Below are 16,887 nucleotides of genomic sequence, written 5' to 3'. Positions count from 1 at the left end.
TGTATATGGAAAGAAACACAATATTTGGTTAAACAAAAGCTCACTTTTATTTTATAAGAAAAAAAAATAAAAAATAAATATTGACTGTTACCCCCATAAAAAAATAAAAAATATTGACTGTTGTTACCCAAAGTATATTAAGTGGGATTTTTCAGAAAAACAAATATATACAGTAACACAAAAACAACCTGTCTCTGTTAGGGATTATGTTTGATAAGAAATTATCGAGTTCGAGCCCATTATCGAATCCTCTTATCGAATCCTCTTATCGAACCGATTCCTTATCGATTCTCTTATCGAGTCCAGATAGGTTGTTGTATATGGAAAAAAAACACACAATATTTGGTTTAACAAAAGCTCACTTTTATTATATAAGAAAAAAATAAAATAAATAAATAAATATTGACTGTTACCCCCCTAAAAATAAAAAAAAATAAAAAATATTGACTGTTGTTACCCAAAGGATATTAAGTGGGATTTTTCAGAAAAACAAATATATACAGTAACACAAAAACAACCTGTCTCTGTGGTCACTATAGGTGTATAAATAATAATATAGTGTTAAATAAAATCAGTCCCTTGGGCACAAAGCTGAAAATAATACAGCTCTCCAAAAAGTGCACTTCTGCTGCTATTGGAACATACTAACTACACACACTATGACACTAAGAACACCACAGTCATCGATCAACAATTTGTCTTCCCTTACATGAGAGCGAAGCCTGGCAATAATTGCATATTGCCTGTTCTGCCCTCACTATACGTGTTGAGGTTATACAGCTTGGCAGACCGCTAACAAACAATCCAAGACGTCTAATAAAGTTCCAAAGCAGATTAATCCATTTAGGCTCTTTATTGTTGTTGATCTTGCTTTGTCTTTTCCTATCTTTACTTTTGTCTTGCACTGGACTGTTTTTTTTTTTTTTTAAACTGAAATACACACAATGACAAATGTATAAGCTATGTGATTCATTTAACATACTGAAATGTAATACACAATATGTAAATATTAGCTTCACACAAATATACAGTACTATCATCAAACAAATACTTCTGAGTGTTGAAACTATTTCGATGGTGGAAATACACGAATGGCAGCCATTTTAAGTCCTCAAAACATCCATTGAAACAGTGCACAAACATCGTTTTTCAATAGACATCTTACTATCAAATTGAAACACTTTCCACCGTAATATTGAGTTATATAAACAAGTTAAACAGTTTACTTACAGTCTTATCTTTTCCAAGGCTTGTAGGAGCTAACACAACTTGTCTACTGCTCAATTGTCTCATGAACTGAACTGACTCGCCAACCCGGAAGTGCCCAAACAAATGACGCATAGTTTTTTCATATCGCCACAAGGTGTCAGTAAGAGTCTACAATCAAATGGGCATAACATTGCAGGTCCCACAGAGGGCATTTCCTGTGGGAAGGGATTCGTTCTCAGGGATTCGAATAAAGAAGCAACTCTTTTTCTTTACTATAGTGGTCTCCAAAACGGGTACGGGTTCTCAAAAAGGGATTCGAGTCCGAGGACTCGGTTCTTTTCTTGTCAAACAACCGGGAAAACCGGTTTCGAGCATCATCCCTAGCCATATCGTAGTTATGTTTGCCCTCAGAGGGCCACTTCTGACAGTGAATGATACTATTACACAATTGCCTATGCATCTGATGATTTGTTTTTTTATGTACAATGTAGTGTTGTCCCGATACCAATATTTTGGTACCGGTACCAAAATTATTTCGATACTTTTTGGTACATCCATTACACCAGCCCTGGGCAATTATTTGGACTCGGGGGGCCAAATTTAGAGGAAAAAATGTGTCTGGTGGCCAATATATCTATCTATTTATGTATGTATACCCAAAATCTGCTGTACAGTATGTGTGCTTGGGTCCTAATTTTAAGAACACTAATACAAAACCTCACAATAATGTCTGATTGAATGCTGAAAACGTTATGAGAGACCTCCTTGGAACACGGAATGGAGTTTAAAATGTCTTTACTGAACAAGACACCCAGAATGTACATGAAAACAAAGAATGTGGGATTTACAATATTGACTATGAAGGATAAAACACTGAATACTGACAACATATGAACGTCACACCCCCTCTCCATCCACATATTTTACAATTAAGGGAAATGCAACAAACACAGCGAAATATGAACACGAAGGGTAAAAAAAACCAACTACGATCTGATATATGTGATATACCACTAAGCTTTAGAACTTTGTTGTAAAAATCTCCTTCCGCGTCTGTCCCTGACACCCACATTTCAGGCTCTGGAAACACTCTGTGGAAACACTGCTTGGTGCCTCGTCTGAGCTGCTGTGTCTTACATTACCATAGTAACTAATTAGATGACGATAGTAACTAATTAGATGACGATAGTAACTAATTAGATGACCATAGTAACTAGTAGGGGTGTGGGAAAAAATCGCTTCGAATTCAAATCGCCATTCTCACGTTGTACGATTCAGTATCGATTCTCATTTTTCAAAAATCGATTTTCTTTTTCTTTTAATTTTAATTTTTTATTTTTTATTAATCAATCCAACAACACAATACACAGCAATATCATAACAATGCAATCCAATTCCAAAACCAAACCCGACCCAGCAACACTCAGAACTGCAATAAACAGAGCAATTGAGAGGAGACACAAACACGACACAGAACAATCCAATAGTAGTGAAACAAAAATGAATATTATCAACAACAGTATCAATATTAGTGACAATTTCAACATAGCAGTGATTAAAAATCCCTCATTGACATTATCATTAGACATTTATAAAAAAAATAATAAGAAAATAAAAGAACAATAGTGCCACAGTGGCTTACACTTGCATCGCATCTCATAAGCTTGACAACACACTGTGTCCAATACTTTCACAAAGATAAAATAAGTCATATTTTTGGTTAATTTAATAGTTAAAACAAATTTACATTATCTCAATCAGTTGATAAAACATTGTCCTTTACAATTATAAAAGCTTTCTACAAAAATCTACTACTCTGCTTGCATGTCAGCAGACTGGGGTAGATCCTGCTGAAATCTATGTATTCCATGAATAGAGAATTGTTTTGAATCGGAAAAACATCGTTTTTGAATCGAGAATCGCGTTGAATCGAAAAAATCGATTTATAATCGAATCGTGACCCCAAGAATCGATATTGAATCGAATCGTGGGACACCCAAAGATTCGCAGCTCTAGTATATCATACAAAAGCACAGATTCCAACCATTTATATACTTAGTATAGTTGAAGACTTACGGTCATTAGAAAACATGAGTGCACGTCATAATGGCAGCTACACTTCCCATCTTAAACATCTAAAACAATTATTTGGGAATGTCCGGCGGGCCAGATTGAAAAGCTTAACGGGCCGCATGTGGCCCCCGGGCCTTAATTTGCCCAGGTCTGCATTACACCAACTCCTTAAACCTCACTCTCATCCAGGTCACGGCACCAATGTAACAGTCAAGCTTTGGGCCCGAATGAGAATGATTTAATTAGCCATTGAGCTGTCAACTCATTGTCCAGCACAGCTCTTGAGGTGTTGGGAAAATACGATTTACACGACGTATTGTTGTACAGCCACACCAGCTGGCATTTATTACACTCGTCTCCTTTAAGCTCTTCTCTAATCCGGGTCACGGCACCAATGCAACAGTCAAGCCCTCGTGCACGTTAGCCCACTTGTTTGGTGCACACCAGGCGTGTTCACACCTGAACAAAGAAACTGAAACAGGGTTCCTTTTAACCCAACCAAATAAGTCATTTTTGACCAATGAGATGCTTTAATGTTTTATTATTATATTATCACTCTAACAAAAACTTTGAATTTGTCTCTTACAGGGACCTCCAGGACAGCACGGCCCCAGGGGACCCCAGGGGCCGATTGGTGCAGAGGTAAGAGTCACCGTTCAGATTGGTACATGTATTTTTTTTTTTAATCAATGAACTACAAGTCAAGAAAAGGCACCATTGCAAATGGAGTAAAAAGGTGGAATAGTACTTTTTGGTGCACTGTAATCTGAAGAGAACGCAACATAATAACAGGCTTGCTGTTCAGCCTCCATCTATTATATGTCATACTTGAAGTCTAGTGTCACTGAAACACTTCTTATTGATGTTCACCCAGCTGTAAAAAAAACATGCAATATGCAAAAGACTGTTAGTTGCATGGCTGAGTAACTCATAAAAAACATTATGGTGTCGCTAATGACAGGGTTTCCCACACATTCATTTATTTGTGGCGGCCCGCCACGAAAGAATTACGTCCGCCACAAATAAAATAAAAAAATTTAAAAAAAAATTAATTAATTTATTTATTTATTTATTTTTTGTCCTCTCCAGCTTCTCAGGCAAATCATATAGTTGATGTAGATGCCCATATAGGCTGTTCAGATTTACTTTACAAAAGAGAAGTGTAGGATACGTCTCTTGTTGCCTTATTTGTATTTGACTTTATTAAATGTATTCATATTAGAAACACAACATGTGTATATAACAAAGGGTGCAAAGTCTGCAGGCAGTAGGAAACACATGGTTAAGTGTAGGGAGTAAAACTGATGGCAGTCTAAAGTTCAAGATTTTTGGAGCTCTTTGTTCAGTGGATCAGATGTTTGATGAAGCTCTGTGTCTATCTACCACCACTACTGTTTTCTGTTTTTTTTTGTTACTGACTGTGGCAGGACACCTCTGCCTCTGTTTCACTTTATGTTGCTGGTAAATAATATGGTTGTAGTAGTAGGCTAAAGTTAAATTATTTAGTATGCACTAATTAAAGGGGCAGAGCTTTGAGACATTTTAGCTTTTATATTTTATACGATATATTTTTTGTAAGAACCACAATGATGTCGATATTATCGGCCGATAAATGCTTTAAAATGTAATATCGGAAATTAGCGATATCGTTTTTTTTATTATCGGTATCAGGTTTTTTAAATGTTTATTTTATTTTTTTAATTAAATCAACATAAAAAAACACAAGATACACTTACAATTAGTGCACCAACCCAAAAAACCTCCCTCCCCCATTTACACTCATTCACACAAAAGGGTTGTTTCTTTCTGTTATTAATATTCTGGTTCCTACATTATATATCAATATATATCAATACAGTCTGCAAGGGATACAGTCCGTAAGCACGCATGATTGTGCGTGCTGCTGGTCCACTAATAGTGCTAACCTTTAACAGTTAATTTTACTCATTTTCATTCATTACTAGTTTCTATGTAACTGTTTTTATATTGTTTTAATTTATTTTTTATTCAAGAAAATGTTTTTAATTTATTTATCTTAATTTATTTTATACATTTTTAAAAAAAAGGACCTTATCTTCACCATACCTGGTTGTCCAAATTAGGCATAATAATGTGTTAATTCCACGACTGTATATATCAGTATCGGTTGATATCGGTATCAGTTGATATCGGTACCGGTAATTAAGAGTTGGACAATATCGGAATATCGTATATCGGCAAAAAGCCATTATCGGACATCCCTACCAATAACCCTTAAAGGCACTGCCTTTGCGTGCCGGCCCAGTCACATAATATCTATGGCTTCACACACACACACACAAGTGAATGCAATGCATACTTGGTCAACAGCCATACAGGTCACACTGAGGGTGACCGTATAAACAACTTTAACACTGTTACATACATGCGCCACACTGTGAACCCACACCAAACAAGATTGACAAACACATTTCGGGAGAACATCCGCACCGTAACACAACATAAACACAACAGAACAAATACCCAGAACCCCTTGCAGCACTAACTCTTCCAGGACGCGACAATATGCACCCCCTGCTACCCCCTACCTAATTCCAAGCTGCTGTTTTGAGGCATATTAAAGAAAATAATGCACTTTGTGACTTCAATAATAAATATGGCAGCGCCATGTTGGCATTTTTTTCCATAACTTGAGTTGATTTATTTTGGAAAACCTTGTTACATTGTTTAATGCATCCAGCGGAGCATCACAACAAAATTAGGCATAATAATGTGTTAATTACACGACTGTATATATCGGTATGGTTGATATCGGAATCGGTAATTAAGAGTTGGACAATATCGGATATCGGCAAAAAAGCCATTATCGGACATCTCTAGTGATTGGTAACCAGTTCCCTCTTGCATGTATAAACTACCGTCGATCGATCATTGGATTTGGCCTTCTATGCTCATAATGCCAGTTTTAATAATCATAAAACCTGTCATTATTCACCTAAATATGGTTGTGTAAGTTTATGGAGTCGGTTTATTTCGAACATGCATACACAATTACAATACCATACATCTTATATTTCCAGTTTCACACTGCAGCATGTCCGAAAAGGAGTATCAATCAATCAATCAATCAATCAAAGTTTACTTATATATAGCCCTAAATCACGAGTGTCTCAAAGGGCTGCACAAGCCACAACGACATCCTCGGCTCAGATCCCAGTAGGAAGAGAGTAGGAAGAAGCAGAGTTTATTTAATCCTACTCCTTTTCATTGCATAGCAATTGTATCCAATTTCCTTGATCTCTGTAACAGAACAGTGAACAAATAAATATTATACCATAGTAAGCAAACAAATATTAAATACATAAATAATATTTGTCTCAATAAAAAAAGGGTTGAGGGTTAGGGTTAGGAGTTAGGGTTAGGGTTAAGGGTTAGGGTTAGGGTTCTTCTGTGTACTTTGTGAACACTTAGTTTGAACAGTGTCTTAAAGTGAATCATAATGCTGCTTTGTTGGATTTCTTTGCTTAATCCATTCCATCATTTAATTCCACATACAGAAATGCTAAAGGTTTTAAGTGTTAAGAGCATACAAATGTTTTAAATTACATTTTCCTCTACGGTTATATTTCTCCTCTTTTGTTGAGAAGAATTGTTGTACATTCTTGGCTAGCAGGTTATAGTTCGCTTTACACATCATTTTAGCTTTTTTGCAAATGCACCAAATCGTTCAATTTCAATAATTGTGATTTAATAAATGTTCTCTATATACCGTATTTCCTTGAATTGGCGCAGGGAATATAGTATTCGCACGTCTAGAATTACTGCCGGGTCAAACTCGTTTCTCAAAATAATTAACGCATGCTTGGCCTTATCGCCGGTTCATTATTAACGCCGGATCAAATTCGTTTCGCAAAATATTAATTTTATTATCGCATGTCTATAATTTTCGCCGGGTCAAACTCGTTTCGCAAAATATTTAGCATATGTCTAGAACTTCCGCCGGGTCAAATTCGTTACGTCACGAGTGACGATTTACCTGTCCTCATTTTCAAAATGGAGGAAGCTGCTTTCAGTAGTTTGCAATCGCACAAAGGAAAAAAGATAAAGAGTTATTCAGTAGGATTTAAGGTCCAAGCTATTGAATACCGGTACAGTATGCTAAAAAGAACAGTAAGCAGCTATGTTTTATTAATATACCGTAGCTGCTTGTGTCAAATACGGTATGAGTCATTAAATGACTCCCGCCTCCTGGTGGTAGAGGGCGCTAGTGATCCTTCTTGCGACTTCCGGTACTGCAGAAGAAGTGACAACACGCAGCAACAGATCGTCTCTTTTTTTTCCTCTCGCCTGAACTTTTAACATGGAGGATTACATACCGGTATCTAAAATAAAACAGTTTTCTAAACTGGACTTTCAATCGAAGCAGGAGGTAATAATTAAAGGAATATCTCCATCGAGACAGAGAGACTTTTAAAACTGAAGAAAGAAAATAAGGAAGACTTCTATAAACAAGTTATCGATGCTTTTGGTCAGAAGGAGCTGCAAATGGACTCCATTTATAAGTACAGGTAAGACCATAATAACGTTTTTTTTAATTAAATGTGCTTTTCATGATGGTATGCTTACATCACACTCAAAGCGCACGCCTAAATTTACCGCATTCCTTTTGGTAAACGCCGGAGTGAGAAGAGGTTTTAAAATAATTAGCGCATGCACGGCCATCCCGCAGGCTTCCGGTAAACGCCGGAGTGACATGAGGTTTTAAATTAATTAGCGCCCCTGCGGCTATTCAAGGAAATACGGTATGTATTATTCTGATTGATCTTTTTTGTAACACATTTAATATTATGATTATTATATCATTGATACTTCATCTACTGGGGTTAAGAATCCCCTATCTTTAAAAACCTAGTGATGCCTCTGTTTAATTAGGGGTCATTGAACGCACCACAGTTACGAGCTATCAGATGCAAAAGTGAAACTTAATTATAACTTTGCCCGATGCTGCTGTGTAACTTTTTAGGTTGGTTTCAGCCCGTTTAAAAATATAAAAAATGATCAAAATGGCCCCCAATCTTTTAATTATTCAGTATGCGACCCTCGGTGGAAAAAAGTTTGGACACTCCTGATGGAATGATCCAGTCTAGGCAGGTTTCTTTACGTTCACAGTGTATAGTTTCTTCCATTCGTCCGCAGATGCCACCTGCATCTTTGCAACTTGAATTATTGAGAGTGTCTAAGGATATAATCCCCGACACAGAGTTATATTTACAGTTGTATTAATCATTCAGCAGTATTAAGGCTATCGTCCCAGAGAGGCGGTTATATTTACCGCAGTAATGGCTGTCCATCTACAGCCTCACCAAGCTCAATTATTCAGCATGGGAGTGCAGTAAGCTGAGCTGGAGAGACAGCGGTGGCACATGAGCCATAAAAGGAGTTATACGGGTGTAAGCGGGGCCGACGGGCCATCACTCGGCGTCAGCGGCGACATGCTTTTTGTTATTTGCTCTGTAAAGCCTGAATGCAAATACCAGGCTCGACAAAGACGACAAACAACACCTGCCTCAGACTGCATCCACACTGCAAATCTGACATTTAATGTGTGTTCCTTTTTTTCCCCTGTGAGGCAAAAACTGCTGAAAGACACCACAAAAAGTAGAACAACTAAAGAGATGGGGAAACGGAATAAATATTCCAAAGCTGACCTTGTTTTTATTTGCCGATACGACTCGACTAAATTAAAAGCAGAGTTTTCAATTAGAGATGTCCGATAATGGCTTTTTTGCCGATATTCCGATTATGTCCAACTCTTAATTACCGATACCGATATGTACAGTCGTGGAATGAACACATTATTATGCCTAATTTTGTTGTGATGCCCCGCTGGATGCATTAAACAATGTAACAAGGTTTTCCAAAATAAATCAACTCAAGTTATGGGAAAAAAGTGCCAACATGGCACTGCCATATTTATTATTGAAGTCACAAAGTGCATTATTTTTCTTAACATGCCTCAAAACAGCAGCTTGGAATTTGGGACATGCTCTCCCTGAGAGAGCATGAGGAGGTTGAGGTGGGCGGGGTTGGGAGGACAGGGTTGAGGTGGGGGAGGGTTAGGGAGTAGCGGGGGTTGCATATTGTAGCGTCCCGGAAGAGTTATTGCTGCAAGGGATTCTGGGTATTTGTTCTGTTGTGTTTATGTTGTGTTACGGTGCGGATGTTCTCCCGAAATGTGTTTGTCATTCTTGTTTGGTGTGGGTTCACAGTGTGGCGCATATATGTAACCGTGTTAAAGTTGTTTATACGGCCACCCTCAGTGTGACCTGTATGGCTGTTGACCAAGTTTGCCTTGCATTCACTTGTGTGTGTGAAAAGCCGTAGATATTATGTGACTGGGCCGGCACGCAAAGGCAGTGCCTTTAAGGTTTATTGGCAATCTGTACTTCTCCCTACGTCCGTGTACACAGCGGCGTTTTAAAAAGTCTTACATTTTACTTTTTGAAACCGATACCGATAATTTCCGATAATACATTTTAAAGCATTTCTCGGCCGATATTATCGGCAGTCCGATATTATCGGCAGTCCGATATTATCGGACATCCCTAATTATAATATATTATCTAGTAGTGTAAAAGTTAATCGGTACGAACCGAAAACCGACTTTAACTTTATCCTCTTAAGGCCCAAGCTGTTTGTTTACATGCTTATTTTTATTTCTCTTTGCTATTTGGGCTTATTGGACCCTAATTAGAATAAAAACTAAGCTGAGATAGGCTCCAGCACCCCCCGCAACCCCAAAAGGGACAAGCGGTAGAAAATGGATGGATGGATCTTTTGATATGATGTACTTAGTCCATAAATACACAAACGTGTACTTCATGTTTAGTGACATGCTAATTCTTATTTTTTACCCTTTTTTTTTTCCAAATTCCATTGTATGTTATACTCTTCTGACACCACCAGATGGCAGTATAAGTGCCCACATAAGCGGCCATAAGACCCCAATTCAGTAGTGTACACACATTTTGGAAATAAGAGCTAAAAGGTGCTGTCCACACATGTGGCCACTAAGCCTAAAGAGGCTAAAGATATGAATACATCATTTGGCATGCCTCTGGATCGATCTATATCTTAGACTAGACTTCGACTTCCTTTATTGTCATTCAAATTTTAACTTTACAGTACAGATAAGAACGACATTTCGTTGCATTAAAGTTAAAGTACCAATGATTGTCACACACACACACTAGGTGTGGTGAGATTATACTCTGCATTTGACCCAATAAGGAACTGGTTCAAAATATTGCTTTCATATGTTTACACTGTCAATAGTACTCACCTTAAATACATGCGATTGGTATCGGCCAATCTCACTCATGGATGATTGGAATCGGTGGCATAAAACTCTGATTGGCACATTATTTACCATTTTCTGTCTTTCAGGGCACGGCGGGATTGTCTGGTGGAGTTGGTCAGCCAGGACTTGTTGGAGAAAAGGTCAGCATGTCCTATCAGAATTATGCAAATAAGTATTACATTTGTTTTTAACTTTTTTTTGGTTGTTTTAATTCCAGGGTGAGGACGGCGAGGCTGGAGACCCAGGGTCCGTTGGAGAGACCGGCACTGCTGTGAGTCAACTCCTCGCTGAAGCTCGATGTATTTCTTTCTTCTCAGCTTTATGACTGCATTTGTTGTCTTTGTAGGGCGTTAAAGGAGACTTGGGAGAGAAGGGGGACTCTGGACCTTCTGGTACAGCCGGACCTCCAGGAATTAGGGGAACACCAGGAGACGATGGACCTAAGGGCAATCTTGTACGTTTGTCTTGCTCAGAGAACCATTTTTATTTTGCATAACAAGGATTTTTTTTCTTTCTAAGATTACAAAAGAAATAGACTAACAATAAATGTCCACTGCAGAGAACGCTGGTTTTCAGAAGGATGGTTTGTCTATATTAACCATCGACTCATTTACATCCCAAAGGGTCCCAATGGATTCCCAGGAGACGTGGGGCCCCGTGGAGAAGCTGGTGTTAGTGTAAGTATCCTAAAAAATAACTTCTTTTTACTGCACTACTTTAGCCAGCGGTTTCAAAAGTGTGGCCCGAGTGCCATTTGCTGGCCCGCCCGCAGTATATTGTCAGAAAAAAACAACAACATTGTTCGTGTCAAAGAAAAAAAATCGAAATTTTATGTGAAAAAGATGACATTTTCAGACTAATTATTAACACAGTTTTGTTTTCAAATATATACCGTAATTTCCGGACTATAAGCCGCTACTTTTTCCCCTCGTTCTGGTCCCTGCGGCTTATACAAGGGTGCGGCTTATTTACGGCCTGTTCTTCTCCGACACCGACGAAGAGGATTTCGGTGGTTTTAGTACGCTGGAGGAAGACGATGACACAATGATTAAAGACTGACTTTTCATATACCGGTAGGCTGGTTATTTTGATAACGTACAGGCGAGCACTTTGTATTGCTTTGCACCGTTGTATTATTTGTACTCTGCACGAATGCTGTTCGCCATGTCAAAGAAGTGAAAGTTTGATTGGGACGCTTTGCGTTCCCAAACAGTCATCTCTGTCCCGACAATGCCCTCCGTGGTAGCAGGAACCCCTATATACTACGGTAATTACACATCAAAACCCTGCGGCTTATAGTCGGGTGCGGCTTATATATGTAGCAATCTGTATTTTCCCCTAAATTTAGCTGGTGCGGCTTATAGTCAGGTGCGGCTTATAGTCCGGAAATTACGGTATATGATATCTGTTTTTAGCATTTTAAATACATATACCGTATTTTTCGGAGTATAAGTCGCTCCGGAGTATAAGTCGCACCGGCCGAAAATGCATAATAAAGAAGGAAAAAAACCTATATAAGTCGCACTGGAGTATAAGTCGCATTTTTGGGGGAAATTTATTTGATAAAACCCAACAGCAAGAATAGACATTTGAAAGGCAATTTAAAATAAATAAAGAATAGTGAACAACAGGCTGAATAAGTGTACGTTATATGAGGCATAAATAACCAACTGAGAACATGCCTGGTATGTTAACGTAACATATTATGGTAAGAGTCATTCAAATAACTATAACATACAGAACATGCTATACGTTTACCAAACAATCTGTCACTCCTAATCGCTAAATCCCATGAAATCTTATACGTCTAGTCTCTTACGTGAATGAGCTAAATAATATTATTTGATATTTTACGCTAATGTGTTAATCATTTCACACATAAATCGCTCCTGAATATAAGTCGCACCCCTGGCAAAACTATGAAAAAAACTGCGACTTATTACATAGTCGTGGTCAAAAGTGTACATACATTTGTAAAGAACATCATGTCATGGCTGTCTTGAGCTTCCAATCATTTCTACAACTCTTATTTTTTTGTGATGTAGTGATTGGAGCACATACTTGTTGCTCACAAAAAACATTCATGAAGTTTGCTTCTTTTATGAATTTATTATGGGTCTACTGAAAATGTGAGCAAATGTGCTTGGTCAAAAGTATACATACAGCAATGTTAATATTTGCTTACATGTCCCTTGGCAAGTTTACCTGCAATAAGGCGCTTTTGGTAGCCATCCACAAGCTTCTGCTTGAATTTTTGACCACTCCTCTTGACAAAATTGGTGCAGTTCAGCTAAATGTGTTGGTTTTCTGACATGGACTTGTTTCTTCAGCATTGTCCACACGTTTAAGTCAGGACTTTGGGAAGGCCATTCTAAAACCTTCATTCTAGCCTGATTTAGCCATTCCTTTACCACTTTTGACGTGTGTCAGGTTCAAACACTGATGACATCTGTTAAACAAGACAAGAGGCAAAGAATCAAACAGGCAGAATTCAATTTGGACTCAATATTGAGGAGAAAACGTGTCGACCTGTAACCTCTTACAGTCTCGCCCACGCTCTGCCAAAAGATTGCACTCCTTCTTTATTTGACTTTCTCCCCCCACCTGACCACAGCTGCTTCCAGAGGGAAGTGGGTCGTAAACAGCGTTGCCTTTGGTTACTGTCATGTCTGTTGATCATGTTTTTGTTTTGGCCATGTGCTGTTTGTTTTTTGGACTCTTTTTAGTTCCTGGTTGCACTTCCTTGTTTGTTTGTTTCCATAGCAACCCATTAGTTTTCACCTGTCCTGTCACGCACCTGTTTCACGTTTTGACTCACACACCTGTTGTTAATCATGTCTGTGTTATTTAAGCTTTTCATTTTCTGTTGGTCTTTCTGGCGACTTCACATTCACACTCCTGCCACTCTGTTCACCCTCATGCTGACGATCCATGCTGCTCTTTTTTCATGCTTTTTCTCATGCCAAGTAAGTTTTTGTTTATTAATGCCACAGTTAGTGTTTTTGTTTGATTGTTCATAGTTTCTGCCTTTGTGCAAGTTTTGTTTTCATAGCCAAGTTTTTGTACTTCCGCCACTGTGCGCGCCTTTTGTTTGCTTCCCTTTTTTGTAGTTTATTAGTGTTAAAATAAATCATGTATTTAAATTCACGCCTTGCCCGCGCCAATTTTCCGTTGCCTTCCGGAGAAACAAAACCCAAGGACCAAGTCTTGACAGTTACCGAACAGTTCAAAAGGAGTTCCATAAAATAGTTCAAAGAGAGTTCCATAAAATAGTTCAAAGAGAGTTCGTAAAATACTTGAAAAAGAGTTCGTCTGGAAATTGGGCAGATCCTGCCATCTGTCCGCTTTGAAGTCACCGTGGGGTTTTACGAGCCTTCCTCCTGGTAGGCCTTAAAGACAACTCCCGTCCCCCTGCCAGGAAGTCAATGTAATACAAAGCTTTTGTGATCATTTAGAAACAATTATTCTAACAACGTGTGTTCGGGGTCGTTGTCCTGTTGGAACACCCAACTGCGCCCAAGACCCAACCTCCGGGCTGATGATTTTAGCTTGTCTTGAAGAATTTGGAGGTAATCCTCCTTTTTCATTGTCCCATTTACTCTCTGTAAAGCACCAGTTCCATTGGCAGCAAAACAGGCCCAGAGCATAATACTACCACCACCACCATGCTTGATGGTAAGCATGGTGTTCCTGGGATTAAAGGCCTCACCTTTTCTCCTCCAAACATATTGCTGGGTATTGTGGCTGATGAAACAAAAATTGAGCCGTTTGGCCACAATACCCAGCAATATGTTTGGAGGAGTAAAGGTGAGGCCTTTACTGGCGTCATATTGCAGTCTACACGTATCTCTTATGGGTGACTGCCGTCTACCGGTCACACTTATCATTACACCATGTACAAAATAAAATAGCTTTGAGGTCGGTAAGCACAACCAGAATTATTCCATACATTAGGCGCACCGGTTTATAAGGATTTTAAGTGCGCCTTATAGTCGGAAAAATACGCTAAATAGGGCCGTCTGCAGCACTTTTGCACTTATCAATTGCACACGCAGTCTTAGTAGATCACCCGCCTCACGCCCACTAAAAGTACACACACATTTTTTATGCAAACACTATTTAGCATGTTTTATTTGGATCTTAGTAGATCAGTGTTCCTTACAGTACTATAACATGTTTACATCATTCAGGGTGAAGATGGTGGACCAGGACCTAAGGGTGATCATGGAGAACCTGGCAAAGCTGTGAGTTGTTCTGCCTCTTGTGTTGGGCGTACAAATATATTTTAATGAATTAAAATGATTTCTTTATCCCCCGAAGGGACCCCCAGGAGCCTCCGGAGAGCCAGGTCCTGCAGGACCTCCTGGACGCAGAGTGAGGCTAAAAAGTGTTGTACTTGACTCCGTGTGCACGTACTTTTTTATGAATATATTCTGGGATCTTAGGGACACGTGGGTGCTGCGGGAAGTGAAGGGAAGCAAGGAAAGAAAGGCGACAAGGTTAGGATGGCGGCATTCATCTTAATGGGCATGTTTTTGTTACGGTCGCTGTCATGTCTATACCTTGCTAGGGAGAAACCGGCACTCTGGGTCCAGTGGGCAGGACAGGCCCTGTGGGACCACAAGGACAGTCAGGGAGGCCTGGACAAGAGGGGTTTCGAGGAATCCCAGGCCCTGCGGTCAGTACAATAAGACCAAATCTGGTTTCTGATGCTCCGCCACATTCTTCATACTGGGATCCTATCCTATTATATCATGCAATTAGGCTTTTATTTGTTCAATCTCCAGGGCGAGCAAGGCTTAACTGGTGAACCAGGAAAAACCGGACCACCTGGACCATTGGTAAGATCATAACAGATCAAATGAACTGAAACAGGTGTCAAATCATATTTAAATCCCCTTCAGAAGCTTCATAATTGAAACTAGAGATGTCGATAAATGCTTTAAAGCAGGGGTCACCAACCTTTTTGAAACCAAGAGCTACTTCTTGGGTACTGATTAATGCGAAGGGCTACCAGTTTGATACACACTTAAATAAATTGCCAGAAATAGCCAATTTGCTCAATTTACCTGTAACTCTATGTTATTATTAATAATTAATTATATTTACACTTAATTGAACGGTTTAAAAGAGGAGAAAGCACGAAAAAAAATGACAATTCAATTTTGAAACATAGTTTATCTTCAATTTTGACTCTTTAAAATTCAAAATTCAACCGAAAAAAAGAAGAGAAAAACTAGCTAATTCGAAAAATAATTTATGGAACATCATTAGTAATTTTTCCTGATTAAGATTAATTTTAGAATTTTGATGACATGTTTTAAATAGGTTAAAATCCAATATACACTTTGTTAGAATATATAACAAATTGGACCAAGCTATATTTCTAACAAAGGCAAATCATTATTTCTTCTAGATTTTCCAGAACAAAAATTTAAAAAGAAATTCAAAAGACTTTGAAATAAGATTAAAATTTGATTCTACAGATTTTCTAGATTTGCCAGAATAATTTTTTTGAATTTTAGTCATAATAAGTTTGAAGAAATATTTCACAAATATTCTTCGTAGAAAAAATAGAAGCTAAAATGAAGAATTAAATTAAAATTTATTTATTATTCTTTACAATAAAAACAAAAACATTTACTTGAACATTGATTTAAATTGTCAGGAAAGAAGAGGAAGGAATTTAAAAGGTAAAAAGGTATATGTGTTTAAAAATCCTAAAATCATTTTTAAGGTTGTATTTTTTCTCTAAAATTGTCTTTCTGAAAGTTATAAGAAGCAAAGTAAAAAAATTAATGAATTTATTTAAACAAGTGAAGACCAAGTCTTTAAAATATTTTCTTGGATTTTCAAATTCTATTTGAGTTTTGTCTCTCTTAGAATTAAAAATGTCGGGCAAAGCGAGACCAGCTTGCTAGTAAATAAATAACATTTAAAAAATAGAGGCAGCTCACTGGTAAGTGCTGCTATTTGAGCTATTTTTAGAACAGGCCAGCGGGCTACTCATCTGGTCCTTACGGGCTACCTGGTGCCCGCGGGCACCGCGTTGGTGACCGCTGTTGTAGTGGGTATCAGGATTAGCTCAGGGAGAGCATGTCCCAAATTCCAAGCTGCTGTTTTAAGGCATGTTAAAAAAAAAAAGCACTTAGTGACTTCAATAATAATTAAAGTTGCAAGCAGTGATGGACGGGACCGACTTTGAGGGCTCATAAAATCCAAACCGGAGCAGTAATTAAAACTCTTTCATCAACTTTTAATCAGAA

The 16,887-nt window shown here is 38.2% G+C and overlaps 1 protein-coding gene across 1 annotated transcript in view; it reads left to right on the top strand.

The window, feature by feature from the left end:
* The window catches only part of LOC133634991 (collagen alpha-1(XI) chain-like), a 277,932-nt gene that overhangs the window by 244,429 nt on the left and 16,616 nt on the right, over positions 1-16,887 (top strand). The window contains exons 48-57 of the mRNA XM_062027654.1: positions 3,871-3,924; positions 10,708-10,761; positions 10,839-10,892; positions 10,968-11,075; positions 11,245-11,298; positions 14,812-14,865; positions 14,942-14,995; positions 15,067-15,120; positions 15,192-15,299; positions 15,409-15,462. Coding sequence (XP_061883638.1) covers positions 3,871-3,924; positions 10,708-10,761; positions 10,839-10,892; positions 10,968-11,075; positions 11,245-11,298; positions 14,812-14,865; positions 14,942-14,995; positions 15,067-15,120; positions 15,192-15,299; positions 15,409-15,462 — 648 coding nt within the window. The remainder of the gene's footprint in view (positions 1-3,870; positions 3,925-10,707; positions 10,762-10,838; positions 10,893-10,967; positions 11,076-11,244; positions 11,299-14,811; positions 14,866-14,941; positions 14,996-15,066; positions 15,121-15,191; positions 15,300-15,408; positions 15,463-16,887) is intronic.

Source organism: Entelurus aequoreus, linkage group LG19, assembly GCF_033978785.1.
Source record: "Entelurus aequoreus isolate RoL-2023_Sb linkage group LG19, RoL_Eaeq_v1.1, whole genome shotgun sequence".
Lineage (NCBI taxonomy): Eukaryota > Metazoa > Chordata > Actinopteri > Syngnathiformes > Syngnathidae > Entelurus > Entelurus aequoreus.
The sequence above is the reverse complement of the archived record's forward strand: the minus strand, read 5'-3'. Positions and strand labels throughout refer to the sequence as shown.